This window comes from Pezoporus wallicus, unplaced genomic scaffold, assembly GCF_028554395.1.
Source record: "Pezoporus wallicus isolate ANWC-B61680 ecotype Strahan unplaced genomic scaffold, APGP_CSIRO_Pwel_v1 contig_5104, whole genome shotgun sequence".
In the NCBI taxonomy this organism is placed as follows: domain Eukaryota; kingdom Metazoa; phylum Chordata; class Aves; order Psittaciformes; family Psittacidae; genus Pezoporus; species Pezoporus wallicus.
In genome coordinates, this window is record NW_026637335.1 from 194434 (window position 1) to 220487 (window position 26054).

Below are 26054 nucleotides of genomic sequence, written 5' to 3' on the forward strand. Positions count from 1 at the left end.
TTAGGGAATAAATATTTTGTGGAACTTCTGACTAATAAGATAAATTGTTTGCCAGTTCCTTCAATGTACAGATGTTTTTAGTAGGACGTGCAAGAGAAAACTGTACATGAAGCACAGTTTATTAGCCTTTCTGGAAAGGTGCCATTATCTGCATGTTTAGCTTTATGCATCACAAGAGGCCCATTTTAGCTGGTGGGGTTGAACATACGTGTGAATTTAACCATAGCTATAAGATATTTCAAGATTGAAGCCTGAAAATTGCTTAACTACTGTAACTCTCCTGAAATTAAATCCTGGTGTTCTCTCTCTGGGTTTGATATTTCTTGCTGACTTGGAAAAACACCAAAGGTTTTCAATTGTTGAGTGTGAAAATGCTTGGTTTGTGTCATTCGTAGGCTTTAGAAATGGAAAAGAGTGCTCTGAGCAGTCCCTTGAGCTGCTGCTGTTAAGAAATGAGATTTGAAATAATTTCTAAATCTAGCATATAATACAGAGTAGCAGTGGGCAGAACTTTGCTGTTTATAGCATGGGGTTACTTGCATTTGCTGCTGAGAGATCTGCCATGGTTTAAGTGGATAGAAGTCATGGGAATGAAGAAGATAATGTACTGCACATACTGCCGATTTGGTTGGTACAGGTTTTCTTTCTGGACCAAAAGAGTCCCAGCAGAAGCAGTCTTTCCCCCTTGTCTCTCTGTTAATAGATGGGTTTGTGCCTCATTTAGTTGTAGGGCTGTGCCATTCAATTCCAAATATATCTCAGATTTAACATTGATATTTTTCCCCAGGGCTTTGGAGGTACTGGAGAAAAAGGAGAAAAAGGGGTGCCTGGCTTACCAGGTGGCAGGGTAGGTAATTTTGCAAAGTCCTTAAATGCTCGTTCTCCAACACATGAAATGGGCCTTTCATCAGCAGAACCATTCCCAAAGCATGTAGGAGTCTCAGACATAGGACTCTATCCCATAGTAGTCAGGGCCATACAACAACAGAACCAGGAGGTCCAAATGAAGATAATAAAGGGGCCTTGCGGAGGTTTTAGGAAGCTCTTAACCAGTACCAGATCAGCCATGAGAGAACACAGCTATATGTGGGAGAAATGGGCAAGCTGACAATAGATGCTGGTCTAACCAGTCTCTGGGAGTTAACAGCATGATCAGTCCCATGCCAGTCATAGAATCTTCAAAGCACCATGACCCTGCAGAGATGGGCTTATACACAACAGGAAGACCAAGGCACTTTGTTCTGTATGTGTAGAGTAAATTGTCAAGTTACAAAGTCTTGATTGTTTCTTGTGGCTTTATAAGTGCAGACTTCCTAGAAGGTTGGGACTCCATGACTTACTTACCTGGAGCTGCTGATTAGAAAGACAATGGCTGAAGAAGAGAAGCCTTTTTGTATCAGTTATTCTGCTGAATTCTCTCGATTATGATTGTTAGTATTTGGAAAATATTGTATGGAAAGTCAGTGGTAGCTTCTCCTTTTGAAAGTTTTACCTTTGCATTCTTTGGTGCTGAGATATTTGGAGCCTGATACAATAAGACCAGATTGAGATGGAGCTTCTGAGAGTTAATCTTTTTTTGCTGTTCCCAGGGTCTTTTAGGACTGGATGGATCCGATGGGATTCCAGGGAGAAAGGTGAAATTTCTTTTATTTTTTAACTGTACTTGAAGAAGCCACCCAGGTGCTTAAGATCTACTGACTTCCTTATGTAGTGGCTTCAAGTTCTCTGACAGGTTAATGCATCTGCCTTATTAAACTAGTGAGAGCTAAGTCGAAGGTCCATGTAAAACTCTGTATCCCTTTAACTGTTGAGTTATCCCTGGATGTCTAGAGGACCACCTCCACAGACTGGAAATTGTAATTCCCTCCTGGAATAATCCAGGTTCCTCAGCAGTACTGTGTATAGTCTGTATTGGGGCCTACAGCTGTCTGAGACTTCTGAATCACAGGCAAGCTCTAAAGTTAAGGTTCTCTGCTCCAGAGCTCTTGGAATATCCCATTTTGCCTGCAGTGGCAGTGTGATATGCAGTCCGTATTGGGCCAGGTTGAGTATGTCACCCAACAGAGAACAGTGTATCACTTCTGTGTAATTTCTAGTCACACAACCAGAAGGGGAATTTTGGTGTCCCTGAGAATGCTGCCAGGAAATGAAGAGCTGGATCTCCCTGTGTCACTTTAAATGCTTTGATTGGAGGGGAATATTGTGGAAGGGAAAGTGTGGGCGACAAGGAAAATAATGTTCTAGACTCCTCACTCCACAAGCGTTCCCACAGTTGTGTGAGAACTCCAAGGTCTCCTGATTTGGACCTCTTCATGCCTGCTCACCAGTTCTCACCATCTTTGCAGCACAAGGAGACTTAAAGGAGATCCTGTATTTTGTGAGTGTTGACAAATCAGTTTTCTGTTTAATTCTTCTGCAGATGTTTGGTAGGACAATGAACTAGGTTTGTGATTCAAGTCCAGGTGCTGCAGATGTCTCAGCTAACGAATACTGCCGTCTTATTGTCTCACTGTGTAATAATGTTCCCCTGTGTGACTTCCCAGGGTCATCCAGGTCTTCCAGGCTATCCAGGACTGGATGGAGTTGAAGGCATGAAGGTAGCTTCTCGCATGGAAATACTGGATTTCCATTTCTGTGCTATATATAGGCAATATGTAGCAAACATTTGCTGGGTATCTCACAGTGTGGGCAGTCAGACATCTGGAAACTGAGTGGGAAATGGTTGGGTAGTAGTTTGTTGTGGAAAACACTTAACTGCTACCAAGATTTGTATATGTTGGCATACATGTGAAATGCTAGTACTGAAGGCCTTTTTTTTGTGCAGAGCACGTGGAAGTAGTAGTAATACAGGTTTATGGGCTGAAGAGTATTACTGGAAGAAGCAACAACGTGTACACTGCCTGGTGTTTATATTATAAATCTGATGGCAGGTTGGACAATGATCAGTGATTTGGACAGATTTTGCACTTGCTATTTCAAAGAGGATTCAATACTGTTAGAGGAAGGAATGCCTTCAGATAGTTGGATAGCAGCAAACACTTTCTCTGAAGCAGTCCTCAGTTTCATCTGACAGGAAGTAGGTCAGTCAGGACAGCAGATGGTGGTTAAGAGCAGAACAAAGTATATTCTTCACCAAGACAAAGAGTAATGGTTAGTCAGGGAATGACTACAGACATTGCTACCATAATACAGTCTGTTTCTGGACAAGCAGTCTTCCCCTCTATCATCCATCTGAATGCAGCGTGAATCTGTTTTCTTCTACAGGGTGAATTAGGTGACACCGGTCCCCCAGGCCCTCCTATTGTTATTGACAGGGAAGGTTTAGTCATTTCAGGTACATGTTTCCATTTTGTTTTGCAACTCCTCTAAAGCCCTTTTTCTGAGTCAGCTTTCCCTCTTACCACTTTCCCAAGGGTCTAACTCATTCCTTTTACTTTTTCTTTCATTTCTGTGTTGTTGGTATACACATACCATTGTCCCATGTTTATAGCTTCAGAATTTGCAATGAAACTTTCATCCCCACACTGCAGAATGATATATTTCAAGGCAGGACAAAACTTAGTGCCTAGGAGGCTGACTGTGAGAGCACAGAGAAGTGCTGTGTAGTTACCTGTGGGTTTACTCACGCTTGCAAAGCCCTGTAGCAACAGGCGAGGGATGAAATGGCAGGTGATAAGGTGTCATTGGTTGCTCGAGGTTGACTCAGGAGATCAGTCTTGTTCGGAAACATCCTGAATGACCAAGCAGCCTTTTTTCCATCTGGATTTGCCTATCCCACCTTGCCCTTGTAGTCATCATTGCGCTTGTAGTAAGCGTGGGTAAAGCCCTTCCCAAATCTTCGTTCGCAAAGCCAAGCCATCAATCAATGAAAAATGGGTTCCTTGTGTAGCGTAGAAATAGGTATTCTGAATGTCATTCTGCTTTTATTTGTCATACAATGTGGTAAGGATATTGTTGAGAAAATGAGCTTAAATAACACCGGAGCTGAATGAGACCTGGATGGGAACAGCCTCTGAAGCTATAAAGGTAAGGGGACAAATTGTATGATCTCTCCTATTCTTCCTCCTTCACTTGCAGTCAAGTTTGAAACAACCTCTAACAGGTCAGAAGGAATTCTCCCATTGTTAACGTTGACTAACAGGCAACTGCTAACAGCTTTACAGCCTTTGCTGTCTATGAGATCAGTAGTTGACCGAACAGTCTTTCAGCAGAAATTCTCATGAGATCTTTCCTTCTTGTTTTCTGTATTTGTCTAACAGGTGCCCAGGGTGACCCTGGAAACCCAGGAATACCTGGTCCTCCAGGAGATGAAGGGATCAGTGGATTACCAGGCTTTCCAGGAGCTCCAGGGTTTCCAGGCTTGGAAAGAGGTAAAGCAGCTGCTGACAGTGCCCTTAGCAGGCTGTTTTCTGTGTTTGTTGCTGAGAAGACTCTGGGTAGTGACCTGGAGATGGTGAAGGTATTGGTGGAGCAAGCCTCTCCCTGCTTCTTCAGCTGCCTGATTTGCAGACTGCTCCGAATGTCTGAGACATAGCAGGCAGGAATATACACAGGGAAACCAAGTGGAACGGAAGCAGAATTAGTCCCACAATAATTACAGCCCAAGTAAGGCTTCAGGTGTGAACACGTGATATAGCAGCACACAGAGGAGGTTGATTCTTTGATTTCCATTTCAAATGAGTTGATTGGCAGAACCTTTCCTATATTTTAAATAACAGCAAATGTTTTTGAAATATATTTTTAATGACTTTTCATATTTGCAATTTGGCTAGGAAAAAAATGCTGTAGGTGGAACCCGTTTGTCCCATCAAAGGTTTCACGTGAAAGTTCCTGTTTCACTTGAATGTCATCTGTGAGCTCCTTGCCTGCAATGATCCAGAGACTAGGTGTTATGCAGGATATTATCTCACTCAAAGATTAATAAAATTCAGTCTTATATAGTTCATTGTCTGACTGATCAGTGGGACTTAAATGCAGCCCTGTGAAGATTTTCCAGTTGATGCCTCTGATTAGGGAGTTTTCCTTTGTGTGCAGTTATAAATTGTTCTGTGCCAACATGAGTGCAGTTCAGGGCACAGCAGTTACTCATTAAATACTAGAATGTGTTTGCTGATGGAGAGCTGATCGTTGTGTCATTGTTATCTAGATGGAATGGGTCCTGGAGGGTCTCCAGGAATTCCAGGTGTGAAGGGTGAAGTGGGAGAACCAGGAAGAGCAACGATTGGATTACCAGGCACTCCTGGCAGAGGTGGTTTACCAGGTCTGCCGGGAGCACCAGGATTGCCCGGATCACCACGTATGTGTATTTTATTGTCTATTTTCCTGCTGGATTCAGAGTGAAACAGGACAATAATTTATAAAGTTATTTATTTGCCAGTGAGGATTATTCATCTGTAAACCTCAAATGTTTGATTGACGCCTTACTGTGATCGTAACTCACAACTTTAAATATATGTATCAGCAGCCACCCCTCTGAGGTAAGAAAATACAGCTGATTATTGTCTGGGGGAGCGTTTCCTGAGAGACCAGGGCACAAGGCTGTGTGGGCACAAGTTATGACACAGAGGACATTGAAGGTCTGCAGTACTTTCCTACTGGCTTAGATAAAGACTAGACCATGATCTTATGAGCACCTAGGGTATATGTCTAGTCTTGTGAGTAGGTTATTTGGGTACCAGGAGTCAGGTAGGATGCCTGAAGAGACAGTTTTCAGGCCTAAGGAAATGTGTTTTCATTTTTTACATGTTTTGTGATTGGATTAATTATGCATAGATTTGTTTTCCTCAGAAGCTGAGTATTACATTAAAAGGGTTGATTTTACACAAACCCTGTGTTTTACCCTCTGGCATAAGCTGAATTGAAACAACCAGTTCTATTTTTGAGAGCCAGCCTTTCAAAATTGGGCACACTCCCAGACAGAGCCAATGAGCATGGTCTGAAATGATTTTCTGTGGAGAAGAAATAAATGCTCTCTTATCAATAACTGTTTGCTAATCAAATACAGCTTGTTTTTCTGCAGAGTCTGTAAAGCTCTTGTAGCTGGTTTTAGCTGATGGTTGCAGTTTGTTTCATGGAACATCAGATGGGTGCTGGTCAGCACTCCATCTTACTGCTGTCACTGAGGGGAAGGGTTTTCCCACCCTGTAGTTTTAGATTGTTAGATCAATTTCCACTGCTGTTTCTGTGAGCTCATGTTTCATTCTATTCAGCATATAAACAGATGTAGAAAATAATGCTACAGCTACAAAGTGAGGAACAGGGCCCTTAACCTTTTTGCCATTTAGTCTCTTTCCTGAGCTGCAGCAACTTAATGCTTAAAGGGTAGTAGCCCTGGGGATGGCTCTGCCATGCCAGAAGCAGCAGAGACATTGCTCACGTGTGATAGCTTCTGTGCCAGCAAAAAGGGCAATAGCCAGTCATTGCAATAACCAGTATGTCCCCTCAGCTTCTATCCATATGAGTCTCACTGTCTCCCAGAGCTGTAAAGGCACATCTGCATGAACTGAGTCATTTGCTTTTCTTTATGCAACCTATTCACAGTTTGGTGAGTTCTTCAGCCAACTGTTAATTCTTTAAAGTGCAGTGAAAGAGGGAGTAAAGGAATGAAACTTGCATCCACATTTTTTGCTTTTCTGCATGAGACGCTATAAGCAAACACAGGGCAAAGGACTGCAGCTTGTGATGCCAACCCTGGTTCCAGCTCCTCATCTAACTTCCGCAGTTGCAGTTTGATCTGGTGCCATTTCTGTTGGTTGCATCTTTGAAATTGTGAGTAATGAATGAGCTGGAAATCCAGCCTTCTCATGGCTTTTGCTTGCCTTCTTTTTACATACAGGCCCTTCATTCCCCCCTGACACGATCCTGGATGGAAGGACTGGGGCCCCGGGGGAACCTGGACAAAGAGGGCTACCAGGAGCTTTGGGTCCAAAAGGGTATAAAGGTAATTGACTCGTGTTTTGGAAAGAGCCTTTTAGCAGTCACTGGGCCTCAGAAAGGTATTTACATGTGGCTAATATCCTAAGGGATGAGGTGGAAGTGTCTTTATGACAAATCACAGGAGGCTGAGATGGATTAAAAGAGCCAACAGCCTTTACAATTTAGAGTTGTGCCCAGCACTCCCAGCAAAATTCTATTTCCTACTTCCTACTCTGCTCAGGCAAATGGCAGATAAACATCTCATACCCAGAAAATTAGCCAAGTAAGTTGTGCTTTAAAGTCATGAGATGTAATGAGACTTGGAAATAAAATCTTGTTCACTGCTTTTTGCTATATAGGCTGGAAGTGACAGAGAAACTTAATTTTATTCTCCCTTGTGCTAAAAATGATGAGACTTTGGGTCCCAGCGTGTGACAGAACCAGTGGCAAAAGCCATGATGATGCAGATAGCACTAAACCCATCAGTTTAGGAGACTGATGGGTTTAGGAGAGTCTAAACCTTTGGGAAGAGGTAAAAGAAGTGCTGAAGTTGATGCTGTAAATGTTGATTTGATGGTAGGCATTGCATAGAAATTAACCTGGACAAAACCTGGGCTCCATTTGCCTGACACATCACCTGAGCAGAGTAGGCACAAAATCAAATCATATGAGAATGGCTTTGTCCTAATGGAATGAAATACTGCTTTTGGAGCTCTTGCAACTGAAAAGGAGTTTTATTCAAATGAAACTGAATTTGGGGTGTTCACTGTATTTTCCAGGAGAGCCAGGTGATTGTGCTTGTGATGGAGGAGTTACAAGAACTGGTCTCAAAGGCATCTCAGGTCCACCAGGTCCATCAGGAAGCCCTGGTTTGCCAGGGGCTAAAGGCATTGGTGGAGACCCAGGCAGTGTGGGTGCACCAGGACTGCGAGGCCCTCCGGTAAGGCAGGAAGAGTTTATATTGTTGGTCATGAATTGGAGGAGGAAAAGTGCCCCTGACAATTGCAGGTGTTGATTGTAGTTAAAGCAGAACACAGTTCTTAGCATAATTTCTTGTTTGGATCTTTAAAAAAGAAAAAGGACAAACCAGAACTGATCTGTGAAAAGAAACTGAAAGGAGAGAAATTCTCACCTGTAAAAAATGGGAGAAAAAGCTGTTCTTAAGTTCTGAGAACTGTGTGTTTAGCAGTCAAGAGAAAAACAGTAACCGTTATTCACCTCAGGGCTTCTTGGCTAATAGACATACATGGATTAGACCCACGGTCTTCCTAAATAAGGGCTGGCTGGGGAAGCAGATCTACAACTGCCTGGAGAGAAGACCTGGAAAATCAAGTGGTGGGATCTTTCCACATCATTGCTCATAGCTGTAAAAACTGTGGCCTAAATGCAGTCTCCTTCTCAACTGCTGTATGCTATGTGTGTTAGTGAGAGTTGAGCTGTGGTTTTATGAAACGGCACCCGTAACAAACAGGATTTTCCAAAGTGCTGAGCATTGCTCACTGGCAGTGTTTACTTTGAAAATCATAGTCCACAAAGATACCAGTCTTTTGTCTTCGGAGCATCCTTATCAGCATCAGTAAATGCAGCACACCAAGTTACAGGAAAGAAGACTCAGTGCTTTCTCTGCACGTTCATATTCCTGTTGGTTTATCTTTTGGTCTGTAGGCTTCAGCTGGTCAGCAAGGTCTTCCAGGCCTTAAGGGAGAAAAAGGGGACTCGACCTATGCAACAGGCAGAGGTGCGCCTGGGGACCGCGGTGCAACAGCACCCAGAGGACCTTCAGGCATCCCAGGAACCCCTGGCAGGGATGGACTTCCAGGCTTGCCAGGCCCACCAGGCCCTCCAGTAAGTTCACATTGGTTTAGCAGCAGTGCTTCAGAATTCACATAAGGATCAGAGACAATAGAAAAGGCCTGATTAGCCTGTGGTAAGTCTCCAAATACATAAAAAGCTCACAGTCCCTGTGCACAGATTTGTCTTGGTCAGGATTAATAATTGGCATTCATTATGCCTTTGGCTGCCCACTCAAAAGATAAACTTCCAGTACTGGAGTAGACCCTAGTGCTGGTTTATGTTGTGTCCTAAAAAATGAATGAAACTGTAGGTGTAATTCTGAGTCAAATCTTGGAATAAAAAAATCATACCAGAATCTTTCTTGTTAAAAAGAAATTAAATGTCTTTCAGAATATGTAATATTTATATTTTGGCAAAACCAATATAAAATATTATATTTAATAGTCACTGAGTTTTCCTGCATTTTGAAATAATGATGGATAATGTACAGTGGTTTCTATGTACCTTCCCAGGCCCATCTGAACCTTGCACAGAACCAGCTAAACTCTAGTTAAAATGATAGCTGTGGTATCCTTTTGCATCTCTTTGACTTTCAGCCGTCATTGTCTTTGCTGTGCACAGGGTGATGGTGGGCTAGGTTTCCCAGGTGAAAAAGGACTGCCAGGATTACCAGGCTCCAAGGGGCATCGTGGAGAAATTGGTTCTCCTGGTGTTGGATATCCAGGTGCCAGTGGACTCCGTGGGCCACCAGGTGACCCAGGGGTGGATGGGCTTCCAGGACAAGCAGGTCTTCCAGGCCCTCCAGGTAGGTGTTGCTGGGTCTGCTCTTAATTTGGAGAGGTTCAAAGCTGCTACAAGTCAAATGGCACTCAGCTTACTGCTATGGTTGTACCCAGGCCAGAAGATTGTGTTAAAGATTTCTCTTTAAATTAATTGAAACTGGTTTGTGAGCTCCCCAGACCTCACACAGCAGTCACAGCTTTCTCAAGTTGTCATGCTCAAGAGGACACAGATAATAAGCAACAAATACTGAAATGGTACTCAAATTCTCGGTGTTGGATGGAGCTACCCACTGCCTACTGCTGGAGCACCATTTAGCACTAACAGCAGTTAGGAAGACTGATAAAATGACCTTTTTAAAAAGCACAACCTACTTCCTAGATACAACTAGTGACTCCCTGGTGTCTGAGACTTGGGGAGCATTATTCAGAACTGCTGTAATAGTTCAGTTCAGAACTATTCAGTTCAGAGCTATTCAGTTCAGAGCTATTACTGAAATAGGAAGAGGTCCAGATTTCTTTAAACTGTAGCACACTGTATGTATGAACAGGCACTGGGGAATGAAACATTGCCAGGATAAGCCGGTCTGGGGGGAGTTCAGTTATGACTGAAGCTGATTGCTTCCTGAGGCACTACAGCTTGTTCAGTTGGTACGTCATTCCGTGTACCTAAAGCATACCATAATGACAAGTGATAAGTAAATACAGGTTTGATAAGGTTTTGTTTTCATTCTCAAAGTGATTTACATTTGATTTACAAAATCAAATGTCTAAACATTAATGGGAAATGTTTTCCTAACAAAATTACTACAGAGAGCAAGACCTAATGTCTTGATTCCATGTCAGCCATTTAAATGTAATTTAAGATAAACAGTATTTTTTTTCTTTGCTGCTGCTGGTTTTCAGTGTATTTTCCATTCTATGTATACTTTGGCTTCTAGATTCATAATTCTCTCAGTATCAATAATGCAGAATCAGTAATATATTTGCAAGCATAATATTGTTGCATTGGTTTCTGGGCTGATAAACTGATGTTCTGAATTCAGAAACCTTGGCAGTAAGACCGTGGCAGTATAAGGAGTTGGTGGAGGGAATTTAAACCCAGAGAGTGAGGCCGGAATAGCACTGGGAAGGTTGCACAGACATGCTGGGTGGCGTGTTACCTCACATCAGTGTCATGCTGGGTTGTTGTTAGGATGGGGTGAGGAGACAGCTAGTGTTAATGTCCCCCTGGAACAGTCTGCATAAGCTTTTTTTTCAGGTCACATGCTAAATGCTAAAGGCTTTACTAATTCATAGCTATGAGTGCATACATCTTTGTTTGGTAAATTGCCTCCTACAAAATCCACCTCAATTAAAACTGCATTATAAGATAAATAAAAGTAAAATGCTCTATGTGTGATATGAACTCTAGATATTCTGAGAAGCACATCAGAAGCCAGCTTATTATGAATGCTACATCAAAGCTTTGCTAGCACTGAATGGTCCTTTGTAGAAGAGTATCTATAGTCAAAGGATGTGGGAAAGTGTGACTAAGTCATTAGCCAGTTCAGTTTGCACCTCCATAGAAATGTGTAAGAAAACTTGTGAATGCATCATTCCCTCCATACTACGAAATAATTTGCATACATTAAAAGACCCTTTGATGTAGTAAGTTTCATCTAATATTAAAGAAATGTGTGTGGGTTGAAGAAATAATCATTTCTTATACTGCTCAGACTGAAAGGCCTTACCATGAAAATGAGGAAAGACACTTAAAAAGAGGCTGTGACCTACTGAAGTTACCATGTCAAAGATACCACTGAGGAATTTTGCTTGAGTTCATGCCACGTGTGTTAAACTGGGGTGAAATAGCCTTGCTTTGGGATGGTCTAACTCAGTATTTTGTAAAAACCCAGACTAATTTTACCTGGTCTTATGAGATTACTTAAAAATGTTGGAATTACCCATATTTTGCTTTTATGTCTGACAGGATTTCTTTGTAATTGTTTCATTTGCTTGGTATTGGGATAGTATTGTGTAAACTGTGGTAAGGGAGGGTATTCAGTAGCTGGGCAACACTGTTTTCCCTGTGTAATTTTAAACTAAGCCTTGCTTACATCGTTTTGCAAAGCACACAAGGAAACAGCCCTATTTGCATTTCAGTTATCCTCACATGAAATATCTGTTGCTCAAGTAATCCATTGTCTCCAATTGGAGATACATGGAGTTGGTGGATGGAGCACTCAGTGGATAAGGATTGGCTGGACTGGAGTTGTAGTCAATGGCTTGATGTCCAAGTGTAGATCAATGACAAGTGGTGTTCCTCGGGTTGATATTGGGACTGGCGCTGATTAACATCTTTGTCAGCCACATTGACAGTGGAACCTAGTGCACTGATTTGTTTGGATTTAGCTAGGAAATAGTTTGACTCAGGGTCTTTGATGAATAAAATTTGTTAATCAACTGAAAACGTTAATCTTTTCTGAACAGAAATGTTTAACTTGTGCTGCTGTGCTGGAAGAAATACTGGCAGTGTTGCCTGGTTTAGAGCAGATGACCTCCTCAGGGCTGAAAGCAGTCACGGTTTGGAGTGCTCGATGAATTAAATTTTGCTTCTCAGTCTGGGAATGGGGCTTGAATAGAAGGATCCTGCAAAGAGAGCTGTAAGGAAATGGGAAACAATGTGTCTGTGATACGTGATTATCTCATCCTTAATCAGCCTTGTGGTTAATGCCAGAGGTGAGTTAGCAAATACTGGGCAGCAATGCAGTTAGGCAGGTGCTTCTCTGTGCATATAGAAGTGCTCAGAGTAATGAAAAAACCCACCTCTATTCCCCAGATGTGCTTTCATAGTCATCTTTTGTATGTAATCTCTCTAAATAGCTTTTAAAGTCCTTTAGATTCAGTTTTAGTACATGTATGAGGGTTTAAGGCTAAGCCAGCTGTTACAGCATAGGAGCTAATTCTCTAGTTCTCACACAGACTTCTCTTAAAGTAACTGGAAGCATTTCATGATTCACAGTCTCAAATCAGGTTTTGTGATAATCATTTCTGTGACTCTGGGAATGTGGCTTGAAATTGTCAGTGACCTGCAAGGAGGAATGCTGGAAGTGTTTGAGATCTCGGGTAAATCTGATGTGCTGGCAACTGTAATAATGCCACATAAATTCCATTCTGCTGAAGGGGCATTGCTGGTACAGAGAGGTGGAAGTCTGCAGTTGCTGAGCCTTATCTGCTGCTAATAAACTTCTAAGTCTTGTGGTTATTTCTCAGTCTGACACACTGTGGAAGAAGCAGTTTGAGTACAGTTGTAATAAAACCCCTTGCTATTCCAGCTTCCATGCGTGCATCTCTCTGGCCTAAACTTCTTGGGTGACAGGTTTTTTAAACACCCGTCTATATTCCCTAGATATGTATTTTACCTTACATGTGCCGTTCATGTGAAAGTCTTAAGCTCTCTGAGTCCCAGCCCCTACCACAGAGAGGACCAGTTGCTGAGTAGGAGCCATGGATATCATGCTACAAGTAGTCCACAGCAGTAGCTGCTACCTGTCAGTGGTCATGCAGTAAGCCAGTAAGTAGTAGGGATGAGATTCACCAGGTTCCAAATGCCTGTTTGAACTGTGAGCACTGTTTGATGTAGGTTCACTCACAGCCACTTCTGATATGTCCTGCAAAAAACATCTGGATCTGAATGTTCCTCTTCCAACAGTCTCTCTGAAAGGGGATGTGTGTAAGGTCAGTGTTTCTTTGTTTCAGGTATCACCTTGCCCTGCATAGTTCCTGGAGCATATGGGCCCCCAGGGACTCCCGGCTTCCCAGGATTGCCAGGTAGGGGACAAGCTGATTGTAAGGCACTGGCTGACTACCAGGAAGCACTTATTCCTCAAGGAAGAAAATACCTGCTAATTAATCTCCTCTGAGTGATAGTTATTCCAGAGAGTTAACTGGCACAACCATGTTCTTTCCTGTTGTTATTGTTGTTCAGACTGGTTTTAAATCCCATGGAGGATCATCATGACTGTGCCATTCTTTCCCTTTCTAGTAGCCCCTGAACACAACCCCTCTCCTTCTGTGTGTGTGTAGCAGATGAAACTGCCCTAGCTTTGAGACATTTTATTTAGCTTAAATTGTGTATCCAGCAAGTGTTTTCAGCGCTAGCTTTGCAGGAAAGATTTGATCCTGTTTTCTTGTGTTGTGCATTTGTCTTCCACTGTTTGTTCATTAATATTATTTATTAATATATTTTTACCCTTAGGTCCCAAAGGCATCAAAGGCTTTCCTGGCATTCCCGGCCAACCTGGATTACATGGGTCAAAAGGACAACCAGGGTCTCCAGGAATAGTAGGCTTGCAAGGGGAACCTGGTAAGAGGGATGTTATTGGAGTTCTTTTTCTTGTCTGATTAATGTGTACAATATTCTGTCAAAAGAGTTGTGTGACCTTCTAGGCCACTCTTCTGCCTGGTACATTCCTAGTGCTCCACTGAGAGTTCCACTGTGCTCCTTCCAAATCCAATCTCTGCAAGCAAATGGTTGCAGCTTGGAAAAAACCCAAAGTAATATTCAAGATACTTGTTACCTGCCTATAGCGTTATTACATTGCTGCTGGAACGAAAGGGGGCAGGCAGCACAGTTTGTTTCTTCAGGGACCATAGTCATGTGCTATGTTGTAGTTCAGGTTAACTACAAGTTTAATGTAACACTTGTTTAAGCCATGTGGTACTCTGGTAAAGGCACACTGCACAGAGTGTTTGGGCTCATTTTAGCTGTGGGAAGTTCTGATGATTGTGTAAATAAAGAGCAAGAAGCTGAGGTGGTGAGGGAAGCATCGTAAAGCCCAGCTGCTGTGTATCCATCAGGTTTCTCTGGATATGGCTGAAGAAATCTCTTATCCTTTCACTTTATCAAAGGGAGATGGCATCGTAATGAGGCTGCTGATTTCATGGCATAACCCCTGAGCAGCTGGCACATGCACACAGCAGTGCAGTTCAGTGTCTGCCCAGTACAGTGAGAGCACTTCCTGTCCTACTGGTACCAAGGCTGCCAGTGTCTTCTGCTGCACAGAGCCAGAACTTGTCTGGCACAGAGGACAGAGTTAGAAAGCTAGTTAGAAAGTGATGAATAAGTTAGAAAGTGATGAATATAACCTCTTTGCAGCTTTTGTGGCTGATAGTGGTAGTGAGATACTGCCTGTCCGTAGCCTGAAATGGCCATCTTCCTCCTTTTTGTCCTTTGTGCCCAATCTGCCATGTAGTGAAACCAAGCCTGTAAAGCTGTTTTAAACGGTTTCATCACTTTCTGTCACCAATTACTGATTCTAATTTGGTACCGAAACATTCTGCAACTTTCCAAACAAGTTTGTCTTGCACATAAATGTTTAAGCTGTTGATTTTGGTGTTAGAGATGCAGTGGGAAGCAGATCTTCTGCACTTCTGCTGAGTGACATTTTCTGGTTTTCTCTTTAAGGCTTCCCTGGGCCTCGAGGAGAGCAAGGCCCACAGGGACTTCCAGGGTTGGATGGAACAGATGGTTTCCCTGGCAAAATGGGTGCTTCAGGCTTAGCTGGGACAAAAGGAGCTCCTGGAGATGTGTTTGGTGCTGACAGTGGGGCCCTGGGAGAGCGTGGCCGACCTGGACACCCAGGTGACAAAGGGCTTACAGGTGATCCTGGATTTCCAGGACCAAAAGGTAAACACTGATACTGCTTCTGTATGGGAATGTCAAGCTGTTTCCCTATCAGAAAGCTTTCCTCTTTCCTACCTCTCTTTAAGATACTGTGTTTGGTGTCCTCTAAGCTGCTCACAGGTGGCAGTTTGCTAGTTTTCTCTTTGAATCTAATGTAACTTAAACGCTTTTATTGAAACTCAGTTTTTAACTAAAAGTGTGAATTTTGTTTTATTTGTTCTGTAACCTCCCACCTCTCTGTTCCCAGGGTTAGATGGCAGACCAGGCCTCCTGGGTATTAAAGGAGAACAGGGTAATCCAGGATACGTGGGTGTCCCCGGATTGCGAGGACCTCCTGGTCCTGGAGGCCCTTTTGGCATTAAGGGAAAACCAGGACCCTTGGGGTCAGTTGGCCTTACAGGAGCACCAGGTATGTAACATCCTCAAATGAAGACAAATAGCTAAGATGAATGCTGTAATGTTGAGGAAGTGTGGGAGAGATTTGGTATGTGCTAGGAGTGAGCTCCTATCTGGTCAGGGGTAATAGAAGGCAGAACTAGAGCCTTTCACCTCTTGACTGCTGGACAGCTCCTGCCTAGAAAAGTTGCCCCAAGGCAGGAGAAAGCATCTTCAATGTCTTCACATTTTGAACATCTCTGCTCTCACATGCTGGCTGCTGTATCACTGACTAATTCTTATTTCCCATTTTCTTGACGATGCACATCTAATGTATGAGGTTGCTTGAAATGTGACTTCTGATAGATGGAAAAATCGTTGGCTTCAGCAGAACAAGCACTTGTCTCCTCTCTCTTTCTCTTTTCTGGGGCAGAAGAAAAAGCTATTTCCCTTCATTTTTAGGGGGGAAAACCCCACCACTTGAGTTCAGCAGTATTGCTCAAGCTGCACTGACTGAAGTGTTTCATGATGACAATATAGGCAAGACTTGAGAACCAAGCAAAGAGGGACCTGGGAATTAGTAGATAATGATCTGTGACATAACTTGTCTGTTCTGACATGCAGAATGACAGTGCTGGAGCACAGTGACAGCAAAGGAATGAAAGCAGTCATATGTCATATGAGATGAAAATCATAGAGGTTTAAAGATTATTTAGGTACTGACATTCTGTTTACCTCTCCATTGTTTTACATTTTTGGAGTGTTTGCTATATAGGACATTCCTTCAACTGCTTTTAAAACCTCCCATTGCTAGGATAGTAAACTCTAAATGATGAAGTTTTTTTGCAGCTGTTGTCTCTCTGAATCATTAATTTCTTTTGTACCCTTGTTCTTTCTGTTTACATATTTTGTCTGTTTTTTCCTTCACCATGTTTCTATTCCATTTATCATCAACTCTCCATTTCTGATGTCACACTGTTTGGTTGTGGGTTCTTCACATAGGCTGTCAAGGTGAGAAAATGCAGTGTAGCATAAAAGCTCATGGACTAACAACCTAGCTTTTAAATGCTACGAGAATTGCATTGACTATAGGTGATACCCCTTATTATTGCTAATCAAGCCAGCAGGCAAAGAACCATTGTAGTGAGAATGCTCAGACGGTAACAAAGCCTGAAGCTTATAAGGAAATCTTTAATATGTACAGATTTGAATTGTGTGTGTTTTGTCTTAAATGAAGCAGCCATTTCATCTTCTGCTTGGTTGTAGCTTTAAGCATTTAAGCCCTGAGTATAACAAAGCTCACATATTGGGTGCTAAAGCTGTGAATGCCATTTTCCAGAAGACACCTGATTTTTCCTTCTCTTCCTCCTTTTGGACCTGAGCATTCTGTTTTCAATGGTTTGAGCCTTTCTTCAAAATGATAAACCATTACAAAGCTTCAGCTAGAAACATTCTGAAACACTTAGAGGCAAACCAGTGTGTGTGGTGTTGGTTTTGTGACAGCAAAACCAGAGGCTTGTTCGCTTAGTGAGCAATTTGTTCTTGAGATCTACGCTTCAACTACCAAGGTGGAAAAGAAACTTGTTCAAAAAAGCCTCTCCAACTGATCACCCAGAGGATGGGGCAGGTAGCAGAAGCTGGCATTAGTGATGCTCCCCATTCTGGTTTGGCAGCCTTGATGATAAAGGTAAGACTGGTGAGCTACAGTTTAGGGTCTGGTAAAGGAGACAAAAATGGACACACCATAAGGGGTTTCACTCTTGCCAGTTGTGTAGTGATGTAGGCAGTAACCCTCTTCCTAGGTATTTTATTGTTAGATGACTAATGCTTTTGCAATTCTAAGCTTTATGCCTTCTAGTAGGCTGCATGTGCCATAAGGTCGATTTGTCATTAAACCAGTGCTGTGTTTAAAGAGTTTGAGAAGCTGTCCGCATATTGTCCTCCTGCTTGTCTGAGGTAATCTACTGAGTTCTTTCTTGTTGATTGATTCAGGGCTTCCTGGAATCAAAGGCTTGATGGGGGATGTAGGTCCACAAGGCCCTGCTGGTATGAAAGGCTTCCCAGGTCTTGATGGTGCTCCAGGATCTCCTGGGGAAAGAGGATTCTTAGGGCCACCTGGGCCTTTTGGTCAAGATGGGCGTCCAGGTTTCTCTGGGCCAAAAGGTATGTATTCTGCTATGGAGGTAGTCTGGGATTACTGGGCCCATGGAAAAAATAACCTTGTTAATACTGATTTTAGGCCTGACTTGTCAGAAGAGAATCCCGACTAGTGGTGGAAGGTATTTGTTTTGCTGCTGAGTTATGAATTACAAATGATAGCTTTAATTATCGAATTGTGGTCATAAGGAGATCTATCTTAAAGGCCTCAGGCCCTTATGGAAAAAGCATTGTGTAAATCAAGGTAGAAAATCAAGAAATTTGAAGAAGAGACAAGCACTAAACAAAATGTATAGAAGGGAGAGAATGAAGCACAAAGCAAATGGGAAGTACAGCCTTGCTATCTGCATGGTCATTAAGCAGCAATGCAGTAGTTGGCTACATGGAGAATTCAGAGTTGTTTGAGGGGGAGAGCAATAGGGCTATGTAACTGCATGTTGACTGGAAATCAATTGGGTTTTGGTCTCCAGTGGAAACAGGACCAGGCTCTCGAAGGTGAATGCGAAAGCGGAGGTCAAAAGTACCATCATTTGGAGACCTGTAAGAAGAAGGGGCCGTTATGTGCTTGTGCCATGAAGTTTAACCACCCAGCATTGGGTGGTTGGCCAGCCCCATGCTGCCTTCACCTACCAGCCAGGTGAGTGTGCAGTGTACCAGAAGAACTAATTTTCCCTTTCCGTTTCTCAACTTCCCTGTGCAGGTGAGAAAGGGTCCTCTGGCCTGCTTGGTTTCCCTGGCATGCCAGGCCTGCCTGGTGTCCCTGGCGTGAATGGGTTTAAAGGAACTCCTGGCACAGCTGGAGGAAAAGGGAGCCCTGGAATTGTAGGACTTCAAGGTCAAAAAGGTGAGAAGCAGGTGGCTGTGCAGAGAGGGACTTAGGAGGCCCTTCCGCCTCCTTCTGTATTTGATGTTTTCTTCTAGATAATGTTTTCTTTTCCTCCTGGTGAAGTACTTTGGCCTGGTTGCCGAAGATGCTGAGCACTTACTGGTGAATTCACATCTGGAGACACAGAAGTTCTGGTTTTGTCTGCCAGCTCCTAGTGTTGTACCCTGTCTATGTTGGATTATTTTGCAAGGAGATTTCCTCACTTATTTCTTCAGGTGACAGAGGTGATGTGGGTCCACCTGGTCTTCCAGTCCTTGGGCCTCCAGAGCAGGCACTGCAGTTCAAAGGGGACAAAGGAGATCCTGGATTAGCTGGACTTGGAGGGTTCCCTGGGCCTAGAGGTATTTCACGTTGCAGTTATTTGCTGGTATTGGTTGTTCAGTAACTGCTTGTTCTCACTGCAGTGTGGTCTGGCTGTTGACAGTGCCTGCAGTAGCACTGTTTTCTGTTCTGCCATTCACATTCTAGCAAGATTTGCCTATGGCAGTTCTGAATTTTGAGAAAACACTTTTGCTTTGAGGCTCTGTTCTGCAAAGCTAATTCCGTCCTTCCTCTTCCTTAAGGGGAGCTTTGGGGAACAGGGCGGTTGGTCCAAATATGCTGAAATGTCTGTGTAATGAAGTGAAATAAAAGTAAGAGCGTGACCAGCAGGTCAAAGGAGGTGATCCTCCTCTACTCTGCTCTCGTGAGACCTCACTTGGAGCATTGTGTGCAGTTCTGGTGTCCTCAACATAAAAAGGACATGGAACTGTTGGAACAAGTCCAGAGGAGGCCATGAGGATGATCAGGGGCTGGAGCACCTCCTGTATGAAGACAGGCTGAGGAAGTTGGGGCTGTTCAGCCTGGAGAAGAGAAGGCTGCGTGGAGACCTTATAGCAGCCTTCCAGTGTCTGAAGGGGGCTATAGGGATGCTGGGGAGGGACTCTTCACTAGGGACTGTAGTGATAGGACAAGGGGTAACAGGTTAAGACTTAAACAGGGGAAGTTTAGATTGGATATAAGGAGGAAATTCTTTACTGTGAGGGTGGTGAGGCACTGGAATGGGTTGCCCAGGGAGGTTGTGAATGCTCCATCCCTGGCAGTGTTCAAGGCCTTGGATGAGATGGTTTAGTGTGAGGTGTCCCTGCCTATGGCAGGGGGGTTGGAACTGGATGATCTGAATGTCCTTTCCAACCCTAACTATTCTATGATTCTAATGAAATGAAGTGACACTCCTTTGTATAAACCAGGTGATAAAGGAATCCCAGGAAGCCGTGGACAGCCTGGTCTCCCTGGTCCAATTGGGTCAGCAAGCAAAGAGAGAGGTCTTCGTGGTGACCTGGGCTTCCCTGGTCCACCTGGGCAGCCTGGGCTGCCAGGACAGAAGGGTACACACGGTATCACTGGATTTCCAGGAATGCCGGGAGAAAGGGTAAATACCTTATTAAGTATCTTCTTCTTCTCCAAGTAGTCTCAGGAAGGTCCTGTGTTCTAATTGGTGCTTCCTTACAAAGCTTCCAGATTGTTTCTGTTTGGCTCATACTGTTGAAGGACAATTTGGACATTCTTCCTCCAGCTTTGCAGTCTGTTATCCCACACAACCCAGACTTGGAACAGCAAGAATAAAAAGCAAGAGCTAATTTTGGTTGTTTTTTTAAGGGTTCAGATGGTATCACAGGAGCACTTGGATTCCCAGGACCTATTGGCCTCCCTGGCCCAAAGGGTAAGAAATCTTTCACAGTGTACATGATCATTTTGTACACACAGTACTAATATTCATGACTGAAATGAATGAGTAGTGTTCTAAAAATGGCTCTCAGTGTTTGACTCTGAAGTTCATGTCCGCTTGTAAGGGGCTTCATTCAGATGAGACCAGTCCCAAGCCTAAATACTTTATGGCCACAGCACTGTGTGAAGCGTGTTGGACAGGATGAGGGGCACCCTTCTCTTCTCCTTGTGTCAAAAGTGTAAAAGACAGGGTGTTGTGGAATTAGCCTGAAATGTTTGTCTTATCAAGCATTTGCATGAGTGAGTTTGCATCCACTGCTGTTTATGAGCATTTTCAAATTCAGGTACATCACTTACTATTATTGCTCCTTGGATCTGAAGTATGGGCATGGTTTATTTTCATAAATAAGGGTACTGAGCAGCCCTGAAAGCTGCTTCCCAGAGTCAGTTGTGCTCTTTCTCTTCCAGGTGACCAGGGAGAGACTGTTGGCATTCCTGGCATTGCTGGAGCAAAAGGAGAGCGAGGGGACCCGGGGTTCCCAGGTGAAGTAGCTCTTGATTGCTCACTTCAAGAGTGAAAACGTCTAGAGTTTAAACAGGATTTAGCATTGCCCAATTTGGGCATTTTTGTAATCGATGTATTCAAAAACTTTAATCCTCTCCTGGAAGCGAGATTTAAGGAGTCTAGAATCCAGGAGGAGTACATAACTGGATTATGATGAACACGTCTGAGAACAGCCCAGTTCCAGTGCTGGGTCCCACTTCACTTCTTGAGGTGGAACTTGTGAGCTTACACTGGTATTTGTCATCCAGGAGTCCAGTCCAGGGCCCAGACCATGGCTGAGCAGACACCCGTGCTGCAGCCTCAGCAAAACGTGTTTCTCATTCTCTTCACACCTTCCCCCAGTTTGACTTGTGCTCTACCATGCTGTTTGTTTTTATCCTTTCAGGAGAGAGGGGGAGAGAAGGACCCAAGGGTGAACCAGGCTACCCAGGAAATACTGGGGTGAATGGACCCAAAGGTGGCCCAGGAGATCTTGGCCAAGAAGGACCAGCAGGTATGGGACTTGGCATCTAAGTTCTGCGGTTCGGGGTATGATGGTGGAACAGCAGCACCTTAGCCCTGGTTGGTCTGCCTTAGCCAAGGCTTAAACAAGCAGGTTGACAAGATGATGAGGATTGCCTTTGACATCAGTGTAAGGTGTCACCTTATCCAGTTGTGAATGATCCTGTGGGTCAAACATGTGGTAAATCCTGCACAATCGAAACCTAAAGGAATTCCTTTGGCAAACAGGGAAGACCTCTGTTAGATACCTGGTCTTGAACACTGCCAGGGATGGAGCATTCACAACCTCCCTGGGCAACCCATTCCAGTGCTTCACCACCCGAACAGGAAAGAATTTCCTCCTTATATCCAATCTCAACTTCCCCTGTTTAAGTTTTAACCCATTACCCCTTGTCCTGTCACTACAGTCCCTAATGAAGAGTCCCTCCCCAGCATCCCTATAGGCCCCCTTGCCTTGGGTGATACGGTTTAGTGTGAGGTGTCCCTGCCCATGGCAGGGGGGTCGGAACTAGATGATCTTAAGATCCTTTCCAACCCTAACTATTCTATGATTCTATACAAGCAGTAGCAGCTTCTTTGGAGCTGCTCTAAAATCTTCCATTGCAACACTTCTGTTCATTCCCTCCCAAACTCACCCAAAGGGATGGCTACGAGTGTCTATGGGTCGTGGTGTGACAGGTAGATCCTCAAATTGTTATCAAGATTAAAGGTGGGAGAACAGTTATTGAATGTTTTGTTTGAAAAGCAATGGTTCAGCACATGAACTGTTCCAGTGTATCACTCAGTGCATGGTGGAGAATGTCGTTGCTATGATTAAGAAAAAGCTATCAAACAGTTTGGAAAGTGCTCTGCTGGTAGTGGTAGTGAGGAGAGATTTGGATCTAGTTTACTTTATCTAAAGAGTAGTGTATTCACCCATCTTACGAGTTAAGTGCAGGAACAGAAGCTGTAAGAGGGAGCTATGAGCTGTTCCAGCCTGCATGTGTAATACAGGGGCTTTTTTCTTCTTGGTTTTAGGAATCCCTGGAAATGCTGGGCCGAGAGGAACCCCTGGGCCACCAGGACCTCCAGGGCAGCCAGGGTCTGTTGGATTCCCTGGAGCTCGTGGAACAGCAGGACCTAAGGGTATATCTGGAGCCTGCAAATGGAGGGGAGAAACTGGGTCAGAAAACTAGGGTTTCAGCCAAGCGTATGAGCAGGCAGGCAGACAGCACTCTGATGTGTGGGCCAGCTGTGCGTGGGAAACCAGCTCCTTTCCTGGCAATGTTAGTGCAGGCACCAGCTGCTTGAAATGAGCAGAGAAGTGGTTGGAAAGGGAGAGGCTCTCCCGTGATTTGGATCACTGATGGGTGTTCTCTGAGGGTAAAACCAACGGGAGCAGTGGGAAGAGTTTCCATGACGGGAGCCTGTGTGAGGGAACCCTTTACATGGTGTCCCCCTTCCCCTGTGTGTCAGGTTTCTCATATATTTTGTAGTCTCCACAAAACATCCTACCTGGATTATTTGCTTAGTTGCTCACTTTTGTCTTCCCCACTGTCCCTTCAGGGTTTCATGGATTTCCAGGTTTAAATGGCCTGAATGGCTTGCCAGGCACAAAAGGATCTCCTGGAACACCAGGTAAAGGAAATGTGTAGTAAAGTCATAGCTGGGGAAATGCATACACTGGTCCATCAGAAGAGCAGGTTTTTCTCTACAAAATTCCCCTATTTCACCCAGTTCTGGATTTAATCATAACATGAAAAAAACCATCAGGATACAGAAATGTGCATGAACAAAGTCTTTAATGCCAGTGAGAGTCAGATGCAGCCTGTGGGGTTGAAGAGGTTTTTCTGGTGACGGTTCTCCTTGAATTCCTGAAGGACTGTGTCACTGCTGCAAAGTTGATGGGATGAAATCACAGAACTCTTCCCTTTTCAAGGGATGTTTGATTTTAGCAGGGCAATATCTTCTCTCAGCATCTTGCAGATTGTGTAAGTTCACTGCACAACCTGAGGCATCAAATCTTTTTCTGTTGCTCCACTGAAAACAGCAGAGAGAGTACTAAAAGGCGAATTGCTTTATTGCAGCTCAGCTTCTGTAGTAATTTAGCTGCTACTAGGCAATTTGAATGGGATCTCTTATCTTTGCTAACCATGTTTAATCAGGTCTGAGTGAAGCTGGACTGAAAGGCCCTGCAGGTCTCCCAGGTCCAAAGGGTGAAGAGGGTTCTCCAGGCTTGGGCAGAGGACCTGCAGGATTCCCTGGACCAAAAGGCTCATCAGGAGACACGGGTAAATGCTGATGTTCTGGAAGCCTAGCAGTATTGCAGCTCAGGTTAATGTGTGGCATGGTCAGCAGAATTACCAAAGAGGACTCCTGAAGCCACGGAGGTGGTTAGTAGTTTGACAGGTAAATGTTAAACCTGTGATGTGGCTATATATTTGAGAAGCAGTGGGTTGCACAGTTCTTACCGTGTCTGTATCTCTCCTGAACAGCAGAATGTGTGATATTCCCCCTCATGCAGTGAGATGTCTCTTTGTTCTCCTCAATGTAAATGCTATTCAGCCTCTGCTTCTGTCCATATCTGTGAAGATCACTGAAGAGCTCTGGGTCTGCTCTCACTTTGCATTTCTTGTTCTAGGTCCCCCCGGTCCTGTGGGACTGCCTGGCTTGCCAGGAACACCTGGAGCTTCTACTCCTTCTGATATACGTGGCAGACCTGGGGATGCTGGCCATCCAGGAACTGATGGGAGCTCAGGTATGAAGAGAGGCCTCTTGAGCAGAGCAGACTAACTGAGACGATTACTGTTCCTTTATGTACTTCATTTGAAGAGCTCTAAGGGGAAATGACTTGGATGAGTACTGTCACTTTAATACCCTGGGTTTTGGGTTAGGGATTGAGAGAGTTCTCTTTCCAATTCCTCTTATTGAATCTTGGTATAATTTAGCCTGTTATTAAAGCTCTCTGGTCCATGTTCATTTCACCTATTGTGGTACTGATTTGGGCATTAAGGTAGGGACTTTGGTCCAGCATTGTATGTCCAAATTTGGACACCAGCTCCATTTTGGACTGTGGTTTCCACAGCTGTAAGCAGAGGCTCTGTGTGAAGTTTAGAAGTGTCCTATCTGATCTGGGAAGCAGCAAAGCTTCATTGCTCCTTAAGAGGCACTTGCTGAATAACTGTTGTTAAAAGGGCTTAAAAGTTTGAGATCTAAGTGGATGTAGGTGCTGGGGTCTGGTTCTTTTCCTCTGGGAGGGCACCTCTGGAAATACAGACACCCAAGCAATGACTGTCCTCTACAGACACGCACCAGCATTGTGGTGCCAGATGGCACCAGCATTTACTTTGCCCCGGGAGCAATTGTGTGAATTACCTTTGCTGTCTCTAGGTCTTCCAGGTCCTCCAGGCCCACGAGGACCCCCTGGCCCAGCTTCTGACCAAGGTGACACTGGCAACCCAGGTTTCCCTGGTGTTCCTGGCTTGCGAGGCAGTAAGGGCGATGTGGGACCCCCTGGCCCAATTGGACTCCCTGGGGCATCTGGACTCAAAGGTAATCCTGCCCTGAAAGGATCTGGGTATGGTCTGGCAGCTGTCACCTTGATGGTATGAATGGCTGTCGTGTGGTTAGTGTGACCCTGCTCAGGTGTCAGCACTGCTGAGCTTGTTGTCTAAGTCGACTGCTGAGCTTGTTGTCTAAGTCGTCCCTTTCAGCCCCTGCAGGTTTTACCTACTGCCTCCAAAGGCAGCAGAGTGAGGGCAGCTCCACCTGCTCTTCAGTGTGTTCCTAATGATGTTTTTCTCTTCTCTTTGTTCACTTGCATATGCTGTTTCATTCCACCTATCATGTATGCTCAGAGGCATAGTGTGGTGGATTTAGCTCTCCACAAGAGGCTAAGGGGATTGTTGTGGGCTAAGGCTGAGAGCAGCTTGCTTTCTCTTTGGTCTCTGCCAGGGAAGATGAGAGGACAGCTGCAAACAAACTCTAGCAGCAAGGTTTCAAAGAAACCACACACCTCAAAAGCCAGGTTCTTCACTATTGCAAGGTGAAGAACTGCATGCTGCCCTTGTGGGCTGGCAGATCCCCATCCCTCTGTGCTGTGCCTAGAGATGCATTACAAGTAGAAATGATGTCTACTCCTCAAAACCTTTCCCTGGTTACCCAAGGAAGGGGAAGAATACTTCAATAAAGTGTGGTTATGTAGCAGTGGAAATTCTTGTGTTGAGGCTCTGCAGCCATTCTGGACATCGGAATGGGCACAGGATTCCTTAGGGTCATGGTCCCTCTCCATCTCAGAGCTGAAATGCTGCTGCCATTGCTGCCACCAGCGTGTTTCTCAGTGCCCCGGCTGTGGGTCAGGATCAGGACCCTCTGCTTAGTGCCTGAGGTCTTTAGCTGTGTTTCTTTGCAGGTATAAGAGGTGAGCCTGGCCTTATGGGGATGCCAGGTAAAGATGGGCCTGTGGGGGATCCTGGTTACCCTGGGCTGAAAGGTGAAATGGGCCGTCGAGGTGAGTGCTGGGGGTTTGAACTTGTACTTTATTGCACATGGCTTGGGCTGGGGAAGATTTCAGAGCTCCCTTCATGGGCTTACCTGGGGGACTTAGTTTCTTAGAGACTGAAATAAATCAGAAAGAGCTCGACATGCCACTTCTCACAAAGATGCCCAGTGCTGATGTACTAAGGCAGTCTCAGGTTAACACACTGCTCCTTTGTGTCAGTGTTATCA

The 26054-nt window shown here is 44.3% G+C and overlaps 1 protein-coding gene across 1 annotated transcript in view; it reads left to right on the plus strand.

Moving 5' to 3' along the window:
• The window catches only part of COL4A6 (collagen type IV alpha 6 chain), a 120884-nt gene that overhangs the window by 90616 nt on the left and 4214 nt on the right, over window positions 1-26054 (plus strand). Inside the window, exons 14-40 of the mRNA XM_057404745.1 lie at window positions 788-847; window positions 1590-1634; window positions 2544-2597; window positions 3265-3334; window positions 4260-4370; window positions 5147-5296; window positions 6836-6940; window positions 7695-7855; window positions 8581-8760; window positions 9331-9514; window positions 13230-13301; window positions 13729-13836; window positions 14938-15159; window positions 15404-15565; window positions 17524-17694; window positions 18389-18532; window positions 18790-18915; window positions 19804-19985; window positions 20213-20276; window positions 20750-20824; window positions 21232-21339; window positions 22365-22472; window positions 22893-22964; window positions 23492-23617; window positions 23968-24084; window positions 24717-24878; window positions 25738-25836. Coding sequence (XP_057260728.1) covers window positions 788-847; window positions 1590-1634; window positions 2544-2597; window positions 3265-3334; window positions 4260-4370; window positions 5147-5296; window positions 6836-6940; window positions 7695-7855; window positions 8581-8760; window positions 9331-9514; window positions 13230-13301; window positions 13729-13836; window positions 14938-15159; window positions 15404-15565; window positions 17524-17694; window positions 18389-18532; window positions 18790-18915; window positions 19804-19985; window positions 20213-20276; window positions 20750-20824; window positions 21232-21339; window positions 22365-22472; window positions 22893-22964; window positions 23492-23617; window positions 23968-24084; window positions 24717-24878; window positions 25738-25836 — 3238 coding nt within the window. The remainder of the gene's footprint in view (window positions 1-787; window positions 848-1589; window positions 1635-2543; window positions 2598-3264; window positions 3335-4259; window positions 4371-5146; window positions 5297-6835; window positions 6941-7694; window positions 7856-8580; window positions 8761-9330; window positions 9515-13229; window positions 13302-13728; window positions 13837-14937; window positions 15160-15403; window positions 15566-17523; window positions 17695-18388; window positions 18533-18789; window positions 18916-19803; window positions 19986-20212; window positions 20277-20749; window positions 20825-21231; window positions 21340-22364; window positions 22473-22892; window positions 22965-23491; window positions 23618-23967; window positions 24085-24716; window positions 24879-25737; window positions 25837-26054) is intronic.